General features: G+C 48.8%; 1 protein-coding gene across 1 annotated transcript; it reads right to left on the reverse strand.

Annotated features, from left to right (window-relative positions):
* Positions 1-1,952: 1,952 nt before the first annotated feature.
* On the reverse strand, positions 1,953-18,580 carry LOC128055942 (ataxin-1-like). The gene is made up of 3 exons (XM_052648539.1): positions 16,530-18,580; positions 3,673-4,195; positions 1,953-2,390 (listed from the first exon to the last, which is right to left on the reverse strand). Exons 1-3 carry the CDS (start codon positions 18,438-18,440, stop codon positions 2,296-2,298), a joined length of 2,529 nt encoding a protein of 842 aa, XP_052504499.1. The 5' UTR covers positions 18,441-18,580; the 3' UTR covers positions 1,953-2,295.
* Positions 18,581-21,180: the final 2,600 nt, after the last annotated feature.

Below are 21,180 nucleotides of genomic sequence, written 5' to 3' on the forward strand. Positions count from 1 at the left end.
GAGAGGTCCTTGTTTGTTGGTGAATTTTTTTTTTTTCTTTTCGCCCTGACTAATTTCTTGGTGATTGTGTTCCACTGTAAACGCAAAAGGCCTGCTGTTACTAGTTTAAAAATGGAAAACAGGTAAGGAGAACAAAAGATGGGTTAGGTAAGTATTGCAAAGTGGACCCGGTACAGAGGCACATGGCTGCTCCTCACAAGCTGCGTGGCACTGTTCGGTGGGCTACGCGGGCGCGGTGACCGGGCTGCTCTGGGGGCCTCGGCGCTCGCCCACATGTGCCAACGGGAGGAGGGCCCCTGTTCTCCGGATGGCCTTCCTATTTGGAGGCGAGAGCTGCCACAGAGGAGTGGTGGCCATTGTTCGCAGGAGGCCCGGGCCCTCCGCAGCCGCCTGCGCCCGAGGCTCGGAAGGCGCGCACGCGGTGGACCACACTTCCTGCCCACGCTTGGAGGATGTACGGCTCCAAGTCTCCAGGACATAGACCTGAGTGGGTGGGGGCCCACCTACTCGAGGAAAGGACAGTGGAACAGGGGCTGATCCCGGCTCGATTGCTCGAGTGCGCCTTAGAAGCGAGTCTGCCTGCTTCCCGTCTGCACGCCACGATTCCTCGCGGTGAGGAGGGGAAGATCTGCTTTGTTTGCTCCTTTCTGCAACAGGGCGACAGAAATGCGGGGCTCCCCCGAAAGCTCCCTGCCCCGGGGCCTCGGCTTCCCCGAGCAGGGCCATCGCCCAGCAGGAGGCTCTCCCCTTCCTGGCTCCTTCCTTCCAGCCCTTCTTTGGCCGGCACAGAAAAAGGATGGAGAGAATAAGGAAAAAGCCAAGAGGGGCCTACCTACACTTGTCTAGAGCACACTGATCAGACTCTATTGGCACGGAAAGTATTGCACACACTAAAGAAGCAAGAAGGTGAAACAGGACAATGTTTAGAAAGAACCGATTCTTCGATAATTCCTATACCTGAAACAAAAGCACGAAAAACAATGATGATGTTCCTATTGCTCCAAACCACGCATGTTTTCCTGTTTTAGTGTTGGAGGTGTGGATCCGGTTAGTTCAATACTCAAAAGAAGCCAAAAGGTGGTGGGTGTTTCTCTGAGTCCGCGTGAATCGCTGTCCTTAGTGGTACTGATGAGGACAAAGTCTGTATGGCAGCCCCGTATTCCTCTTACCGTCAAAACAAAAAAAGAAAAACAAAACCTAATAATTGCAAGTGCCCTGAGCAGAATATATGGAAGATTAAGCAAGTTCTCTGAACAGAGACATTTAAAAAAATACAGCACTAAGTAAGCAATATGACTGCAAAAATGGACTCACCCAGCTCTCTGCTAGCATGCTGAGAGGGTAATGAACACCGAGGAAAGTCAAGGACTGGTTCTAGCAGTTCAAAACCTACTCCAATGGTTTTGGTACACCCCAGAAATGGTTTCTAAAAATCATCAGTTCTGCTGAGAGCTAAATGTGAAGGAATACTGGAAAGCCAGAATGTGGGCTGACAAGAATTTTTTTTTAAATCTGTGAAATGGAAAAAGTACTATTTTCAATGGTAAAAGAAAAATCAGGTATTTGTTCAGATTCTCTGCAGCCATTCCAAGTAAGAATATTTAAAAATTTCTCTCTCCTTATAAAACTTTTAAGCACTTAAAACGCACACTCAAAACCCACAAACAATTTTTCAGATCTCTGGGGATAAAAGGTCTCAACTGTGAAAGACCCTTTCTGGGTTTGTACCAAATATTAAATCTTGATTTCAGATGGAAAAAGAAAGTCATTTTGAAAATAACATTAATAACAACAACAATAATTGTTTTCTTTAAAAAAAAAAAAAACTTGCTCACATATATAAATGTCTTCATGGAAAACTCTCTCAATGAATCTGAAGAAAATTCTCAGAGTTGTCCTGCTAAGACCTGGTTTTATGTGACAGATACGGTAAGAAGACCAAAAATGAATCTTGAAAGGAACATAACCTTATAAAAGGCCTAGAGTTTAGGCAGGTTAGAAAGTAATTTTGCTACATTTATTTATGCTCGTTCAGTCCCCCAAGCCTTTCCCACAATGTTATTTGAGAAAAACTGCAGGAATATCACACAAATTTATAAACTCAAGATGTGCAAATCGCAAGGTTCTTTAAAAGTTCGTCTTAAAAAGAAAAACACTGGACAAAAGTGAGTATTCTTTTTTTTTTTTTTTCCCCATCCCTTCCCTCTCAGTTCCTCTGCCAGCTCTGCATACGCTTTTTACTCCTTTCTGAGACATCAAAGTGAAGAGTGCCTCCTGTCAGGCTGTACTTGGTGGTCATTCATTGTCACATACAAGTTCATAATTCACATTCATCCCTTGAAACCACTTTGAAACTTTCAGCATCTTGCTCCGTGAGAAACTCTGCAGAGCTGAAATGTAGTTACAGTGTTAAAAAAAAAAAAGAAAGCAACTTAGTTTTTTTTTTTTCTTTTCTGTTTTTCTTCCCAAAGAGTTTAAAGTGAGATACAGTACTTGTTGAATGAGAGACCAAGATGCTTGGTAATAAAGTGTGAACGGCATTTTAAGTACTTAAGAGATAGTAATATATATGCTTATCTTCAAAATCTTATTTCCTCACGTCACACTGGAATCTGAAAAAAGTGGCACCCGAGTTGTCCATTGTCATGAACTATAAACAGTACTAGAGTTAAAAGACAAAAGATTTGCAAACCCAAAGCAAAGAGCTTCTGCAGCTCTTCTGAAGGGCAGTTTGTGTCTTATCTCTTGGGAGCGAAGTCAATGCAATTAACCTGATTGGTTTTCCTAACACTGCACAGAGACCGGAGGGGGTGTTCACTTTCCCCCACCCCTGCTGCCCAGCGCCCCCCCCCCCCCCCCAACCAGTGCGGAGCGATGCCAGCAGGGGCCGCCTGCCCACCATGACGCCCTGGAGGCATCACTACTGCACTAGTAAAGCAGAAACAAAATCCCATGGGTGGCAGTTGCTCTTTAAAAAAATATCAGTGCAGTCAGGCCCCATAGGGGGAAATATATATATATATATATATTTATCTCTATGATTAAAAGTTGCTTTTATTGTAAAATAAGTTGGGGGGGGGGAAATGTTCTTTTACACGGTTAGCTTTCCATCTGCTGTCTGGTACCTCTCTCGGAGGCCCCAGTGCTGACTCTGCACCGGGGGAACCTCCTGAGGACATTCCCCCAGACCTCCAATCTGGTGCTGAGAGCGAGAGAGAGGGAGGCAGAGAGAAAGACACCCTCACAGAAGTGTCACCCAGGCACCCTCCCTGGCACACAGGCACACGCACACCCCCCTGACGCAGCTCCCTTCCCGAGATCATCCCTCTGAAGCCAGTGGAAGTCGGTGCCCCCGTGGATGCATCCACGATGCCAGAAAAGGCGGGTGCCATGGGGCCACCTTCATCTCAACCAGGATGCCCACCACCTGCCTGGAGCCTGGGCTGGACCTACCCTGGCACCCCACCTGCCGAGAGATACGCCCGGAAAAAGCATATGCACCGATCGCCTGCCCAATGCCAGCTGTAACTCTAATGACAAGGTTATAACAGAACCCTAAAGTAAGAGGATAACATGTAAATACTGAGTTATTTAACCTACAGTACATCTGTAATCTGGATACAAATGATAAAGGAGGGCCAGCTTTCCCTTCCCCACACAGCTTCTACTTGCCTACGTTAGAGCGGCCTTCGATGCAAATCTTAACCTCCTGAGAAATGAGAGAAGGCTTGGGAAGAGTCAAAGGTGGCTCGTCTTCCGACTTCTCCAGTTTGCGGGTCTCGGGCGCTGACCACCTCCTCTTCCTCGTGGCCGCGGGCTTGCTGGGTTCTATTTTGGTGAGCAAGGGCGCGGCCGGCAATCCTATTTTTTCGGGAAACTTCAGTTCGCCGTTCTCAGAGAGCATCTGGGCGCTTCCCTGGCTGATCCCGTTTTCCTGCTCGGCATACCTGTGTCTACTGCCAGCGAGGCCATCGGTCTTTGAGTGCTTCAGCAGGACACTGGCTGGATCCACGGGCTGGCCCTTTTTAACAGAGCCGTTCTTCAGGTTCTTGAGGGTGAGCGAGATACAGACGTCCCCAACGGAGAGTTTGGAGCATGGCAAATCAAAGAGCTGGCTGGTCCTCTCCGGGCAACAGGATGACCAGCCCTGTCCAAACACAAAAAAAGGATACTCTACCAAAACTTCCACGCTGACCTGTGGGAACAGGGAGAGACAGGGAGAAGGGAAAGCAGGAAAAGATGAAGATGTTTTATCCTTGTTTTATTGCATATACACATGTACACAAACATACATTCGCACATAAGCTGATCGGAAGAAAAGACAGACTCAGTTCCCCAATCTGCCTCTACCAACACATGTAAATAGGCCTCTTAATTTTCTGCTGTCCCTGTGTTTACCATATAGTGAAGCGAGTCAAAGTCCATTCAGTATTCAAAATATAGTTTTACTGTTTATCTGCTCTGTAGCTGGTCTCTGTTAAAACAAGTCAATGTACCCCTCCAAGGATGACAAACACCTGCTCAGTGTTCAGGCGCTGGGCGCTGCATGTGACTCACGCCCAAAGTATGTTCCTGTGCTTTATTAACTCACTGGACAGATGCTGTCCTCACCGATGGCAGCGCTGAACAGGCATCAGAGTTAAGACTGTATTTTAGCTTCATGAGGCAGGCAGGCACGTGTTCATCACTGTCCCTGGCCCCGAAGAGAGTACCCAGCACGTAGTTGAAAATAAATATTTGTTGGACAAATGAATGCATATTCTAGGAATTTAGGAGAAGGAGAACCAATGAGAGCTGGAGAAAACAGGGAGGGCTTCCCCAGGACCTGAAACCTGGGCACCACTTCAAGGGGTTTGAGGGTACAATGAATACAAAACAGTTCACGGGCTTGGCCCAGCTACACCGTCAAGCCCCAGGCACTCCAGACAGTCTCTCTTTTGTCTGAAAGACAAAAGCAGGGGAAGCCCAGCATGCTTTCAGTAGCTGTTGTTTTTCCTAGGCTGCTTATATGCCATGCAGGCTTCCCAGGTGGCGCTAGTGATAACGAAACTGCCTGCCGATGCAGGAACTGCAGGAGACGCAGGTTCAATGCCTGTGTCAGGAAGATCCCCTGGAGGAGGGTGTGGCAACCCACTCCAGTATTCTCGCCTAGAGAATCCCATGGACAGAGGAGCCTAGCGGTCTACAGTCCATAGGATCTCAAAGAGTCAGACACGACTGGAGCACACACACATGTGCCATGTATTACTGTAAATTTCAATAAACTGCAATGACTGAAAGGATACTCAAGTCCATATAAAAGGGCACAGTATTTGCATATAACCTACACACATTGTCTGCATACATTAACTCAACTACGTTACTTATAATGTAAATGCTATGTAAATTGTTGCCTGGGAACTACTCAAGTTTTGCTTTTTGGAACTTTCTAGAATTCTTTTCCTCCATAAATATTTTCAATCTGTGATTGGTTGACTCCACAGGTGTGGAACCCACAGATATGGAAAGATGGCTGTATTGACTAAACACAATAATATTGAAAATGTTGTTGAATTTCATGCACAGGCACGCATCCAGAAACACATAAATAATTAAAATATCTCACTTTAAAAGTAGTAAATTTTCATGTAATTTACATGGATTGTGGCTTTTCTATTTAACCTATTTTTTGATAACTGTGATTAATCTTGTTTTAAATGCACTTCTTGAATGATATATTTTATTTGCTCCATAGAAGACCTAACTGTTTTTAGAAAAGACAACTAGGATGAATTTATATGAAAGCCTATTACTACAGTATGTGTGTAGGCATGGTGGTGGTTTAATCACAGTCGTGACTGACTCTTGTGATCCCATGGACTGTAGCCTGCCTGGCTCCTCTGTCCATGGGATTCTCCAGGCAAGAATACTGGAGTGGGATGCCATTTCCTTCTCCAGTGTGTGGGCATGAGCCCATATAACTGTTCATATTATCTGGGGAAATTTTCATTGTTATGGACTATCTGAATAATGAAAAGAGAATTAAAAAAATTTTGAGTTCCTACATCTCTTAAACATTTAGGTACATACTTCACAAAAAGTATTTTGTTTGATACTCACAATAAACTAGTGAGGAAAATGCTGTTGTTCCAATTTTACAACTAAGGAACTCTAAGTGTCAAAGAGATTGAATCGGTGACCTAATGCCATGACTATACCCTGATGGAGTTGGGATTTAATCCTAGTCTCTGTGGCCCCCAAACCCATTTTCTTTTTTCCTCTGTTACTGATCTCTGCCCCTGTGAACAAAGATATTGTAGTATCACCAGAAGAGATGAACTTAACATTTCCACTACCCCAAAAGTGGTGAATGTTACTTGGAATAAATAGAATCCAATGACCCAAGGTTATGGATTTGTTCCATGAGACAAAAAACTGTGAAATATCATCAGCCTTACATCTGCTATGCGAATCAAGTGTCTCCCTATATATGAGGCTGATATTCAATGACAGAGCTATGGTCACGTCATGCAAATGTATACAAGTTACAGTATCAGATGGGGATACCCACTAAGTTCCAACTGGGAGGACCAATCAGGAGCTAGCTCCATGAATCCATTATGGCTTGAAGCCATTAACATCATACACAGAGCAGAGGAGACAAATCCTACTTCAAGTGGGGACTGTTGGCTGCATTTCCTAGGTGAGCCCTGCTCCTGGGTAGACCTGTGCTGACAGTCAGCCCAACAACTCCCAACCAAGAGGATCTTGCTGTGTCAGCCGAATCACACACATTCCTCAGAGCAGCCAGTGTTCACATTCTGAAAATAACTTCTACTGTGTACAAATCTACCTGAAGGGGCCAAAGGCAAATCTACCTGAAGACTTTTACATGTTGCCAAGTGCGACAGACTCATTAAGAAGATGGCTTCAAAGCCTTTGTGACAAGTAATGTTACTGATGACTCCACAAGGAATGATATAGATGTAATCTGCTCCCCCGTTACATACACCATATTTGGGGGCATTTAGAAAGCCCTTTATCATTCTATCATCTCAAAACTCCAAAAGCAGGTCTTAGAATGAAATTCTGTGAGGTGCCTGATAGCTTGAACAGCCTACCTAATAATGCATGAAAGAAAAGTGATGAGGAGAGAGGAGAATATTTGAGAGGTATGCTGAAAAGGGCGATGATAATGGGTTATTTTAACCTAGAGAGCTTTGGGGAAATCTCTGTCATTTCAAAGGCTTGCCTTTGGCCCCTTCCTCCTAAAAGCTCGCTGTGTCTTCTCCCTAGAGAGCTCTGCCATCCCAGGAAAAGATGCCACCCCTTCAGCTGGGTCCATACAAATTAGGAGCAAAAGATTCAGGTCATCTGATCGTGGTAAGCAGTTGAGTGCGTGGCTCAGGCCCCATGTTACTTTTCTCCTAATTATTTATCCTTGCTAATATTTACCATCATGAATATTCTTCCCTCCCTAATGCTGTAGCCTGAATTATCTAGATAATGCACTTTTTTTGAGGGGTCTGGATATACGTGAACTAAAGTAAGGTTTCGCCCTTCCTCAGGTGAAAGTTAAACTCTCATTTGCACATATCTCAAATAAGCACACTGAAGTAGTCATAACAAAGGTATTTTCATTTTGTAACTAGGTTTGTCAGAAGGACATAAACATTCTCAAAGGTTAACTGATCATTAACAATTAATGAAGAAATCATACTGACAGATTTTTCGGTGAGAATGTATATGGCTGGGTCTGCCCGCTTGAAACTCCCTTACAGAGGAGCATTATCTGCCTCAAAACATGCTGTCAAGGCCAACAGGTACTACTGTGGATATGAAACAGACATGGTGGGATTTTGGGACATGACGTCGCTTTAAACCAGAAATGAGTCTGAATTTCTTGAACTTGAGGCCCATGTGGGGCTCCCTCTGGTGCTGAGAAATATTATTTCACACTCCAGGTTTTGCAGTTTGAATCAAGTTCAAAATGTAACACTGAGACTGTGAGAGTTACTGTTTAAGACCTAGTTCCTGCCTTCATTGAGGAGCCAGAACAGGCATGCAAAGCCAGTAAATTCACCAGGGCCTGTTTGGATACTGGCAACCATGTTACCTGGCGATGTCCGCTTGGCTATATACTGGCAACTCTAACTGAACATGTCCCAAACAGACCCCTGATACGCCCCTCCTGGGTTCCTCCAGGCACCTCCAAGAGCCGCGTCCCCGCACTTCCAGCATTCAAGTCAACAGCCTGGGCATCATACTTTCCTGGGCTCCTCCTCCCAGACCGCATGCATCCAAATCACAAGCAAGTCCAAGGGGTTCTCTCTTCCAAATACAGCTAGAATAAGACTATTTCTCACTGCCTCCACGGTCACAGTCCTGGCCAAGCCAGCTTCTCACTGGGAGAAAAAGCCCTGTGAACAAGCCCGGCGTGGTCTGTATCCCCCCCCTTCATTCCTGCACCGCAGTGACGCTGGTCTTCTCGTTGGTCCTTTCTCGTGCCTCTGGGTCTGTGCGTCTGCTATTCCCTCCACTTGAAAGCCTTTTTGCTCTGTGTCCTGTCACCTCCTGTTCCCCTTCTCAGAGAGAGTGTCACCAAACACCCTGTTGAACTATTCTCCGTCCTTCTTTCCCCATCCTTTTTAGTCTGCTTTATTTTTTCCCACAGCACGGGTTATCTTTGGATGTGTCATTTTCTTTACTTCCATATTTCTCCGTTTCACCTCGGCCCATGAACTCCCGAGAGACTGTATGTTCTGGGTGGGGGGTGCTGTGCTGAGATACCGCCTGGTTTGCTCACTGATTTATCCCCAGGGTGCAGGACACCTCCTGGCTTGTAATGGGTGCTCAGGACAAATCTGAAAGACTGGTTCTGTGTTTGCCCTCCACGAGTGAAAACACCGCAACGTACCACTGGCCAACAGAGGCCAGTGTTTAGATGCTACAGAGACTGCCTGGGCCTGCGACCACCAGCCGGGACTCCACCAGGCTCACGCTCCTGGCCCAGAGAGGAGCTGCAGCTTCCCTGGGTCTCGCTCAGCTCTTCATAGGTGCCGTTCCAGGCTGAGCCACAGCCGCCTCACCCACAGTCCCCTGTCAGACGTGGTGCTCACCCTGATCCCACTGAGTCATACTTCAGTTACTTTCTCCCCAAGCGTGAGGTTCCTTTCTGCGCTTTCAGCTGCGCTAATAACCATGATTTCGTTTTATGACCTTGTCGAGGTTCAAATGGGCTCTGATTAAACCCCAATGAAAATATATTTAAGAGGGCAGGACCATAACAAGACCAGAACCTGTTATATAACTCCTGGCAGCGCGGCACAGCCCGTTTCTCTTTCTTCATCACATAAATACATCCTTTTCCAAACACTTGAAGCAAACTGGAGGATGAAATGGGAGCATGAATAGCCTTTGTCCTGGTGTCAGCTTGAGGCCCCCTCTGCCTTTCATCCCTGGATGCCTTGTATCCAGCACCTCTCTTTTTTAGGGGTGGTCACCTTCCATCCTCCTGTGCCCTTTCCCGCCTTCTTCCCATGGCTGCAGACACACCCACTGCTCCCCACGGCTCCAAAGAGGAACCTGCCCCGCCTGCCCTCCCCCTCTCCAGCCCCGCTAAACCAGCTCCTCTAAAATGATCGCCTCCAACTTCTATTCATGATGAAGACACCAAGACAGGGAGGTACTATCCTCACGTTGGGCTGATAATTATTTAGTGTCGCCTCCTGGTCTGGCGAATGACCGCCTTTTATGATCATTCTTAGCTCTTGTGTAAGTTCAGTAAAATACCTTTAGCTACTTAAAGACCACCATATCTAAACCGTGCATGCATATACACACATCTATGCTGTCTGGCTGTATTTTTAAACAGTAGATTGGTGCTCTCTCTATACACACACATATGTATGTATCACCGAAAACAAGATATAAACAAAACAAAACATCTGCTGTTTAAATTTGTCTCCCTTTTCCTTCATGAGAATCCCTGTTTTCACAAATGTGAAGGGCATCTGTTTTACAAAGCACTCTTTTCTCGAGCCTATCGCAAATGTACACATTCTGCCTGCATCCAGGAGTGAGGACATGACTCAGAAGTGGGTGTCAGTGAGGACCTCTCACTTTTGGTGACATTCAAGTGAAGTTCTGGGTCCCGTTTCACCCATAGAGAAAAGTCTGTCTGCTCTCCTTGAAGGCTAGTTTGCATGACCACATTCTCCAAGTAAAAAAGAAAAAATGAAAACACTGGAGCAAAGACGGAGGGGCTGACAGAGGCCCGATTTACTTCAATGTTGAAAAATCATTAATAAAAACAGTCACACCTCTTCAGTCGAGTGTAAGAGCGTCTGTGAGTGTTCTATTTAAAACATTTCATCACGTTCACGCTAAGCCTGACTCAGTCTTTGGTGGAAGCTGTTTCATTAAACCCACATCCCAGCACAGAGACGCCTCCAAACACAAGCCCCACATGACGGATGAGCTGAGTTCTTTTCGCAATGTTGCTTGGCTCCCAGAGACCCAACTGGCAGGTGACCAGGGCAGCTCTGGGGCACACAGGTCTGTCCCACTTGCCTTCCCTCCCTACCAGGGTCTGAAAATGCGTGCCTTAAAGAACAAACGTGCACTATTCAGTGCTATAAGGAAATGAGCTTTCAAAGCCACAGAACAACATGAAGGTACTGTAAATTTATGTTCCCGAGTGATAGAAGTCTGAAAGGCGACACACTATAGGAGTCCAACTGCATGACGTTCTAGAAAAGGGAGAATTACAGAGATGGAAACAGATCAGTGATTGCCAGGGTTAGGGGTGGGGTGGGGAGTACCCACAGGTGAAGCATGAAGGATCTCTAGGGTGGGGAAATGATCTTTCAGGACACTGGAAGGCTGTATATGTGACATTACACATTTCTCAAAACCTACAGCATGTAGAGCAGAGTAAATCCTAATATAAAGTATGGACTTTAGATAATAATAATGCATCAACATTAGCTCATCAATTACAAGCCACACGTGTACCGTTAAAATGCAAGATTTTAATAACGGGAAACTCTAGGTGTCTGGGAACTCTGTACTTTCTGCTAAAACTACTTTCAACAATAAAGTCTACTTAAAAAAAAAAAGCTACAATGGTCCCAGATAATCTGCTTCAATAACACATGTAAGATCCCCAAGCAGGGGGCACTTATATCACACACATGCTAAAGCAGAGCATTTTTCTTCTTTTGGGGTGAGTGGGAGGGAACACAGGCAAAGAAAAATGTGTTTGATATTGCTTCTCTGCTGGAGCCTTTCTGGCATTAGAGCTGGGAGGATTATCACCAATCACTGGACCCCAGGGCCAGTAATGAGCTTTGCATCGAGGGCAGCCACTACCCATTTTCTGGTTCATCAGGGTTCACATCCACCAAGCCCCATGTGTAAAATGTTTGGCAAGTTGGTCTGCTTTGGCTGCTTAGGGACTATACAGGCGTCTGTGCTGCCTGCAGGAGGGCTCCGGCTATTTTTAGGCACCAGCTAACCTATTAAATGCATAATGCAGACACTGATGGCTCACAAAACACAGCGGTCATATGAAAAAATAGTGGAATGGAAGAAGCAGTCGATGTACAGTGAGCATATCATTGTAACATGCTGTATGGGTGTGTGCGTGCACGCACACACACACGCGCACACACACACGAGTTGGGAGAAGAAAATGACATGGAATATTAAGCTGCCACCAAGGAGGTAAAAGGAAGCAGGCAGCTCCTGACTCTGGGAGGCGACAGACAGCCCTAATGAGAGACAGAGCCCAGCATGAAGGGAAAAGCAGCAGCCTCATCACAGATAAATCGTACTGACAAAATGTTGTGTACTCTTCAGAAAAGTCAAGCCTGGGGAGCATGAGATAGAGGGCTGAGGAGGCTGCGAAAATGGAAGACCAGGGCTCCCCCAGTGGGGCCGTCCCGGGCCGGGGGTCCCTCAGTGGGCATGGTGCCCAGATCCTTTCTGCAAAGGAGAGGTGCATGAGCCTGTTTCTGCATTGGTCACTGATGTGGAGGGCTCAACCATCAAATGACCCTTCCAGTCCAGCTCACACTCAGGAAAACCAGACAGTGTTGCGTGCACGCAGGCCAGCATGAGGTCATGGTACTTCCTTCACAGAAAGACGATGGCGAGGGATGCTCCTGGACCTCTCCTGGGAATATGCCACAAGAACACAGGCAGAGTGAAATAAATGGCTTATGAGGCTCACCAGAAAGTTCAGCCTTCCTTCCAGACTTTTCTAAACTGTCCCTCCTTCCAAAAGCTCTTGTAAGAACATGAAGCCTTTTACTCATTCACTTTTCAGGGCCTAACCTTTCTCTTCTTAGGGTCAAAGTCCCACCCAAGTGGAACCAAGGAAGGGAAACTAACACTGCTGAGGACCTACTATCCACTACTGACTGAACTGGTTCTTTTGAGCAAATTTCCTTTCTTCCCTGGTGGCTCAACTGGTAAAGAATCCACCTGTAGTGCAGGAGACCCAGGTTCAATCCCTGGGTTGAGAAGATCCCCTGGAGAAGGAAATGGCAACCCACTCCAGTATGCTTGCCTGGAGAATTCCATGGACAGAGGAGCCTGGCGGGCTAGAGTCCATGGGGTTGCAAAGAGTAACACCACTGAGCGGCTAACACCCTGGCTTCACTTTCCTTTCATTCTTACAACCACTTTCATTCTTCACACTACAACACGAGCCGGATGGAAGGCACATGTGTCATTTGCACCATGAAGCATGTGTGCACTAGTCTGTTTGTGATTTGCACCAAGTCCCAAAGCTCCGGTGGTGGAGGACAGATTCGGCCTCGGGTCTTTTCAGCTCCAGGTCTTGCATTTTCTGACCAGTTAACCTGCTTCCCACCCAAGCAGACGATGCTCTGCCCTCCAGTTGAATCACACGGGCTCCCATGTGGATCTTATCATCATCTCAGGATCCCTTCTGGGCTCACCATAGATTCAGGAGACCATGGGTGGCTACCGAGAGGCTTCGTGTGGTGCACACAGGCTGACAGACAATGCCTGAGATCCTTCAATTCTCCTGGAGGAGAACCAGCCTGGGCGGAACTGAGATGCAAGGATACTTTGCCTGGGCCAAGAAATACAGCTCTGGGAACAACAAAACCACAGGGATGGGGACGGATATGCAAAAGCATTCTTCTCCTACACTGCCTCACAGGGAGCTTCAGATCCACCACCCTGGAGGTCTCTTTTCACAATAATAATTAGGAATTCAGCTCCTGAAAATAATCCCTCAGTGAAAATTCCCTTGTTTCTATAGAGGGTGGCTTTCCTTCTCACTGGATCTATATGCTGATTATTAGCATAAAGTCAGGTAACTTTCCCTGTATATCCCCCCACTTTTTTTTTTGTTTAGTGGATGCTAGTAAATTTTACAAGGACTGTTCTGAATGGCAGGAAAGCAAAGGAATACAAAAACAAAGAGGATGCTGAAGATATGATCTTGTATAAGGAATCATTTTCCCATTTTAGTGATGAGAAAAACCCTAGCTCAGAGAGAAGTGAGACCATTTTTGTCCTGCCCTTGTCCAGACCCCAAGCTCGGGGCTTCTCCCACCAGCCACACCGCATTCACCGGGGACGCCTGTGGTAGGTTATGAAGTCAAGTGTCCCTGTGGTCCTGCCTCCGTGCAGGATTTACGCCTGGGGTCACAAAGCCATCTGTCCTTTAGAAAACCACCCCCTTCCTCCCACAACTTCCCCAATCAAATCTGTGATTTGGCTAATTAAGTCAAAGTGCTCTGCACATCTCTCACCCTCCCTAATGGGTGCAAGTGTTAAGAGATTTCTAATTTTTGAGAAGACCGAGATGGGATCTCCAGGCCTGGGGAGAAAACCCCTCAGAGAGCCCCCTGAGGAGGAAGGGAAGCCCTCAGCCCTTAGAGTGTAAATTAAATCTGGACCTTCCTTCTCCCTGGCCGCCCTTCTCCCCGCCTTGCTTTCTCTGATTCTCGGCTGACTCTGCCCCCGTCACTTGTGGCAAACACAGCTGGTGGAGTATTTTAGCTGGGATGATGTCAGCCTGTTTCTGATAGGCTTCTGGGTAAAGTGACACATCGCTGGCGTGCCGGGCCCTGCACTTGTGTTTCTGCAGCTTGGAACCCCAGCCACCCTTTTGAGTCCTTCCCAGCGGGCGGCCTCACAGGCCTGCAAACAGGCCCTGACAAACCCGCTACCTTCTAATTTGCACCTTGGCCGTCAGCAAGGAGACTGGTGGCCTGGCAATGGGAAGGAAATGAGACTTCACACTCGGAAGCCAATTTCTCGATCGTTTAAGCATTCGCTCTGCGGAGGATTGGGGGGGAAGGAGCACGCAGAGATGCTACCTCCCTCAGCACTGCCTAGAGGTCTGTGAGGCTCCGGTCTATGGGGGCTCCTGCAGCCCTGGAGATGAGCCTGCAGCTCAGAGCTGTTCTTTACTGAAAGCTGAAAAGAGGTGCTGGGCAGGAGATAGTTGCATTTCAAAATAAACCCTCTTCCTCTGCTTACCTCTGTTCACAGTAGTGCTTTAAGGATTAAAAGCATCATGAAAAAAAAAAAACAAAAACATTTACTTTTTCTTCTTGTTTATTTCCCAGGCTTCACTTGGGGTCTGTTAAAAGACAACTTTGCTAGTAAGTCAGCTCATTCTTTTGTCAATGAGGATCCACCCACTCCTAATCCACGTAGGACGTGGAGAGGGAGCAGAAACTTAGATGTGGGCAGGGAGTTCTACATAATGATGCCCTTTTCCAAATATCCTGATTTTTGTTTTGTTTTTTTTTTTTTACATCAGAACCCTGAGAAATTTTTCTTGGGCCTCACCAAAGTTTACAGCGACATCTCACCATTAAAAAGAAAAGTCTTCGGGGCTAAAAGCTCCTGGCAACGCAGGCCCTCTGATATTGTGCCAGATCCCACATCCGGACATTCACAAGAAGTCCTGGAAGACGCTTTGGAAAATCAGACTCCCCCACCTCACTTGATCTTCTAAAAAATATTCTAAGAACAATTCAAACCATTAACTAGTTTGTTTATCTTTGACTGTCCCAAATACCAGCTACGCCATGACCATTTTTCAACTCATTTCAAACTGAAGAAGGTGCTGTCATATCCCATTCCCAGAGGCACTGAGGCTCTATAGCCTGGGAAGTTCCCCGCCTTGGGGCCAAACCTGACTTCAAGCAAGCTGGGCAGTGAAACTGCTGTTTCCATACACATGGGTGGAATCAAGGCATTCAAGTGATTTAAGAAGCTGGAAAAGAGTGGACTGAAGGAACTCATGGAAATTAAGAGCTGATCCTGGTTCTAGTTTTAACATGACTCAGCTTGGCTGCATCTGGCCCTTGGGGGTTCCTATTTATCAGAAGTCCAGGAGATCACGTGGGACAGCCTTGACCTTCCAGATTAGATGAACCATGCCTTTTATTCTCTGTATCTGATGCTTTGACATCTTGGGGTCTTGCTGACACTGGAGAGACTGTCACTCCCTGCGTTAGCTAATTCCTAGACATAGCCAACAGCTCCCCTGCTGGGGATAATGTTCTTCACGTGTAAAGCAAACACCCACAACCCAGCTTCCTCCTCAGTGAATGGGACTTTCACTCTCTGGGGCCACTATCTTGCTACCCTGCCTCACACACTCCTTCCCACTGAAATGACAGCAAAGGCTCTTGTTCATGTATTCTCCTGGCTCCCAGTGCCTTGTAGCAGCCCTTGGCCTTCTTCCGCATGGCAGCCCACGTGGCCGGGCATATCCCCTCTTCTTGGGATCTGAGTATAACCAGATGTATTCTCCTCTGTTGGCCTCACCATACCTAAATGATAATAAAACCTACATGTTAAAACATGGATGTTGGGACTTCCCTGGTGGTCCAGCGCCTAAGACTCCAAGCTCCTGATACAGGCGGCCTGAGTTCGACCCCCTGGTCAGGGAGCTAGATCCCCCACACTGCAACTAAGAGTTCACATGCCACGACTAAGATCAGATTCTGAGTGCTGTAACTAAGACCCAGCACAGCCAAAATAAATAAATAAAAACAATAACAAAACACCGATGTTGTAATGGGATATGGCAACTCTGAGCAACTAACATTCTCCCCTGAAGCAGCACTGTCTTTTCCTGACCAAAAAAAAAAAAACCAAAAGGGGTGGGGGTGGAAAATGGCTTTTCTTAATCAGGGTTACTCATGTGAACCACAGGACAACATCAGCAAAACAACCCGAGTGGTGATTTTCTTAACTACCCCAAGCATGGTACCTGACCAGCCCCCATTGGAGAAGCAGAGAAATTAATTCATTACAAACAGAGGATGCTTCCGGGTGCATTAGGGCTTAATTCTCTTAGAGAATGGTGGTTGGAGGAACGTGAGAAGCCTAACCTTTAGGTACCAAGTGAAAGTGAAAGAAAACCCTCAATCACTCCCACAGCCGCAGACAGGTCTGCTGCTTGGAAGAAAGTCACGGTGCCAGGAGGTAAGGGCGGCGGCACGGTGCGGTGTCCCCCTACCCCCGTGATGCGGCCACAACATTACCTGCGCTCGGTGATCCCCGACGGCAAACTGGATCACGGCGACGCCGGGGCTGTGGCTGTCCGCGATCCTCTCCACCGTACTGGAGTCGATCTTCAGGTCGGTGCTGATCTCCGCGCTCTGGATGAAGTCCTCTGTCTTCAGGTCCTCCACTTTCTTCAGCTCCCCGTTGGCCAACTGGATGATGGAGCCTTTCATGAAGTAGGGCGGCAGCGTGGGGGGCGCGGCAGCGGCGGGGGAGGCCACGGACTGCGCCACGGGCAAGTGGATCTGGGCCTGCACCATGGCCGGGTAGGCGGCCTGGGTGACCAGGGCTTCAGGGCCGAAGTTCTCGCTCTTGGCCAGGGCGGTGGTGACGAACGTGTGAGGCACTGCAGCAAACTGGGGCGACGACGTGACGATGGCCGAGGCGGCGCCCGACCCCTCCAGGTCGGCGCTGCCCACGGGGATGAGCAGGGGCTGGGTGCCCGGGATGACCAGGTGCGGGGGCAGGCCGCCGGCGTAGGTGATCGCTTGCTGCTGGCTGCTCAGGTAGCCGATGACCGGCGGCTGCGTGCCCGCGTAGAAGGCCGTGGCCGGCAGCCCGACCGGGAGGGCCTCCGAGGCGCTATGTGTGGTCTGGATGACCGTATGCGGGGACAGCGTGGCGACGGCCTTCACGCCTTCGGGGCCCAGCGCCTGCTGCGGGGACAGTGCGTAGGAGCGGTGCCCGGGCTTCCCCAAGTGCAGGCCGCTCTTGTCGTTGAGGGCGGACGGCGAGTTCTCCCGGTGGGTGACCTGCTGCCCCTCGAGGTCGGCGGCGGGGGTGCTGCTGTTGGGCAGGACCATCACGGAGGCCCGTACCCCCGACGCGTCGCGGACGCTGTAGTCGGCGGGGCCGGGGTGGACCACCACGTGCCTGGACTCGTAGGGGTGGGGCACCGCCTTGCCGGCTGCCTTCACCAGGCCCAGGTCGGCCGCAGGGGGCGCCCCGTACCGGCGGCCCTTCTCCACCTCCCCGTTCAGCATCTCCTTGGCCTGCATGGCCTGCTGCAGCCGGCTGCTCTCGGCCTTCTTGGTGGCCTCGCGGGTGACAAAGTGGCTGCCGGAGTCGGTGTACTGCACGACCACCTGCGGGGAGGGCCCCAGGGTGAGCGTGTGTGGGATCATGGTCGGGTGCGTGTGCAGGTGGACGGGGAGGGTCGGCGGCGAGGCCGGGCGTGCGGTGTTCTGCGGCGAGCTGGAGATGCGCACGTACTGGCTCTGCTGGGGGGGCGGAGGGGACCCCGGGGGGAGGAGCCCCGCAGTCCGGCCTAGGTGCTGCGGCGGTGGCGGCGGTGGCGGTGGCTCAGCCTTGTGTCCGGAGGCTCGGCTCAGCCCGCCCATGTCAGCCAGCAGGCTGCTATAGGCCTCCAGCTGGGAGCGCTGGGCAGGCGTGGCGGCGCCCACCGCCGAGGCCACCGCGCTGGTGACCGGGCTGGCCGTGGGCGAGATCAGCTGGGAAGGGATGAAACCGGTGTAGGGCCCGCTGTACTGGGAAGACCCGATGAACTGTAACGTGTGCGGCAGGTGGGCGTACTGCACCGGGGACACGGGGGCCCCGGATGGCGGGGGCGGCGGGTATGCCGCGGGCATCGTCGTGGTGGATGCCACCGCCGGGACGGACCGGGGCGCGCTGGGCGGGGAGTAGTCCAGCCCCGTGGACAGCGCTTTGTGTAAACCTATTCCCTGCTGTAAACCGAGCTCCGCCGGGGGCCCCGCCGGTCCTAGCCGCCCGCCCACGTGGCCCCGGGCGCCGGGGAGCCATGCCGCATTCTCCGCGCGGTGGTTGTCGCTGGGCACTGCCTTGTCCTCCGAGGACGGCCGGCTGGTGGCGGGGATCTCGCGCTTCTTGGGAGGCAGGCATTCGTTGCTGCGCTCTTGGTTGGATTTCATTTTTCGCCGTCCCCCCTCCACGGTGACCGTTTCACTGTCGGACTGGCTCTGGTTTTAGTCTGATAAACGGAAAGTCACATTTGATTTCTGTAGGGGATCCAGGCTCTTCATGAGGAATCATCTCCCCGTGGGTGCGATCCTCCAGCAGCTGCTCTGGAATCTGGGAAAAGGCAGAGGGTCGGGACCAAGAGGGAGAAAGGGGTGGGGGGGTGGGGGAACAGGGCGTCAGAACATCAACACCGGAAAAGAACACCCTCCCGGAGATTGATGTGAATCCCCCAAAATCCTGCCGCCAGCCCCACTATTAGAGCAGGTAAAACGCTGGCCGTGTTGGGTAGGACATCAGGAAGATCATTAAGCCATGGAGCAAGTCAAACCTTTTTTATGGGTTTAGTAAGTCTTCTAAGATATCTCTCTCAATACCTTCTCCTCCCCCGCCCCTTTTTCTTTTTGGAGGGCAAACAATGCATTTCTCAGTTTCCCTCCCAGAAATGGCCCTCCCACTCCTCAGCTGTATCTTTACCCAGTCTCTGGAGGATCAAATGAAGCCTACAAGGAGGATGGCACCAGTGATGATCAGCCCTCCTCTGAGCCAGGCACTGGGAGGACCAGGTTAGGAAGGGAAGTCCCCAGCGGATTTCATAGCTTATCTGAGTCCTCCTCTGCCATAGTGAAAGTGGAAGAGGCTCAGCCCTCTCCGACTCTGCGACTCCATGGACTATACAGTCCATGGAATTCTCCAGACCAGAATACTGGAGTGGGTATCCTTTCCCTTCACCAGGGGATCTTCCCAACCCAGGAATTGAACCTGGGTCTCCTGCACTGCAGGCAGATTCTTTACCAGCTGAGCTATCAGGGAAGCTCCGCCATAGGCACTACTCTAAGATTCTAGTGACTCTGGGTCCATACTGGATTTACAACAATTCTCTCTTGCCTAACACACACACACACAGACATAAACAAACACACTATATACAGGCCAACTGAGCAGAGGCAGCCCCAAATAATTATGTTCTCTACACGTTTCCAAACAGCTCCCAGTACAGCTACTCATACGGTAACAGCCAAAAGGAATGTATGAGACAGTTAAAACAGGAACATGGTTTGGTTTTTAAAAATGCAATAATCAGGCATTGAGGGTGTCCTTAATGAGGGCAACATGCTTGCTTCATCTCTGCCTCTTCCTTCCTTTCCAAGTGCTCTTTGAATTCTCTCTGCATACTCTCTCTACCCTCTTCTTGGAAAGGGCCAGTCCACCATGAACCCTGGAGATGAAGCCTCTGCTAGACCAATCAGGCCTGTGTGTTTCAACCTGGCCATACAAGTAGGGAGCCAGTTTTCATGGACACCTATCTCAGTCTTTCGGGAACCACCGAACTCTGTTACCAGAACTGTGTAGGCAGACAGATGTCCACCTGGCAAGAGGCAGATCATCAGTGGAACCAACAGGAACTAGGCTAACAGGAGGCAGATGTGAGGGCTGCCTACAGGCTGTCCGCAGTCTTGTGCTGTGATCCTGGAAAGTTGCTGAATCAGGTTCTGGGAATTCCAGGTCCTGGGTTTTAGCATTTCTCCTACCCAGACCTGTTTTCTATAGTCTGATGTTAAAACAGACACAATAAGGCAGCAGTTTTCAGCATTAGTCTCCCAACCTCCGGCTTTATTAAGCCCCAGGTATAGCCTTCTCTTAGGAAGTTCATGGCATGTAATTTACACCTAATATATACAAATCTGAGATGACAGTGCTGTTTTCAAAACGACAGAATAAAACTAAACTACCAAAATTGAAAACAGTTGACGCTTTTGACTGCTTAAAAAGTGTTGATACTGATCTTTTATCTCTAGGTTTCAAGTTACTCTAAGAAAGAGAACATAAACTGGCATTCCCATTGGGACTAGCAAAGGAAAGTGATTTAGGAGATGGACTCAACGTGAACTGCTCCATGCGCCCCCTGCTGGCCCCACAGTAGCACTGCTCCAATAAAACCCCACAGGATTTCATTAGGGATGTTCCTGTAAGAGTAGTGTGTCAGAATCCAGAATGAGAGTATTTGCATATAGCAGCCCAGCCAGTAAGGGAATAGGTTAATTAGCCCAAGGCAGCTCTAGGGAAGGAAAAAATAGCAGCATAAAAGTCCTTTCAAAGCCAAGCAAAATGTCAAACACGTTTGCAAAGAGGTCCATTAGCAATGCAAATGTGAAATGGCTGCACAATGGAACACACCATACACAAAACTAGAAAACTCCTCTGAAGGTACTTTTTAAAACAGAACTCAGCTTCAGTGAATCTGAAAAAAACAAGGCCGACTTGGTTCTTAGCAGTGCCTTGGTTTATATACACTGTTTTTTTGTTTGTTTTGAGAGACACTGGGAGGCTTTGTTGGCCTTAAAGATCTCATTATAGATTCCATGGCTGGTTCTTCTGCTAATGGACCACTAAAACATATCGGCCTTAACACACAAATTCAAATGCACTCTTCTGAAAAGTGGTCCACTGATAAACATCTTTTCCAGATAATAACTGACACTAAGTCAAGGATACAAAGATTAACTGGAGCAACCCTGGGGCCAGACTGATATAAATTTCAGCTCACCCTCCTACATTTAGAAGGACCATGTTTCCTATTTACCAGTGCAGCTACAGACGTGGGTCGCTGTAATTCTGGGGCACGTGTCCCTGTTCTGCGCTTCATTGGCTCTCTGTGCTGTCCGTATCTCTCAGCAGGGGAAGTCATTGTGA

The sequence above is a fragment of the Budorcas taxicolor genome, chromosome 11 (assembly GCF_023091745.1).
Source record: "Budorcas taxicolor isolate Tak-1 chromosome 11, Takin1.1, whole genome shotgun sequence".
NCBI lineage: Eukaryota > Metazoa > Chordata > Mammalia > Artiodactyla > Bovidae > Budorcas > Budorcas taxicolor.

What these genes read in the sequence shown, in the direction of transcription:
- LOC128055942 (XM_052648539.1), bottom strand. Translation starts at nt 18,440, where the DNA reads ATGAAATCCAACCAAGAGCGCAGCAACGAATGCCTGCCTCCCAAGAAG. An exon ending in TCGGGGATCACCGAGCGCAG is followed by an intron (nt 4,196 to 16,529) that starts GTAATGTTGTGG and finishes CTGTTCCCACAG; the next exon opens with GTCAGCGTGGAAGTTTTGGT. An exon ending in CGAAGGCCGCTCTAACGTAG is followed by an intron (nt 2,391 to 3,672) that starts GCAAGTAGAAGC and finishes ACTACATTTCAG; the next exon opens with CTCTGCAGAGTTTCTCACGG.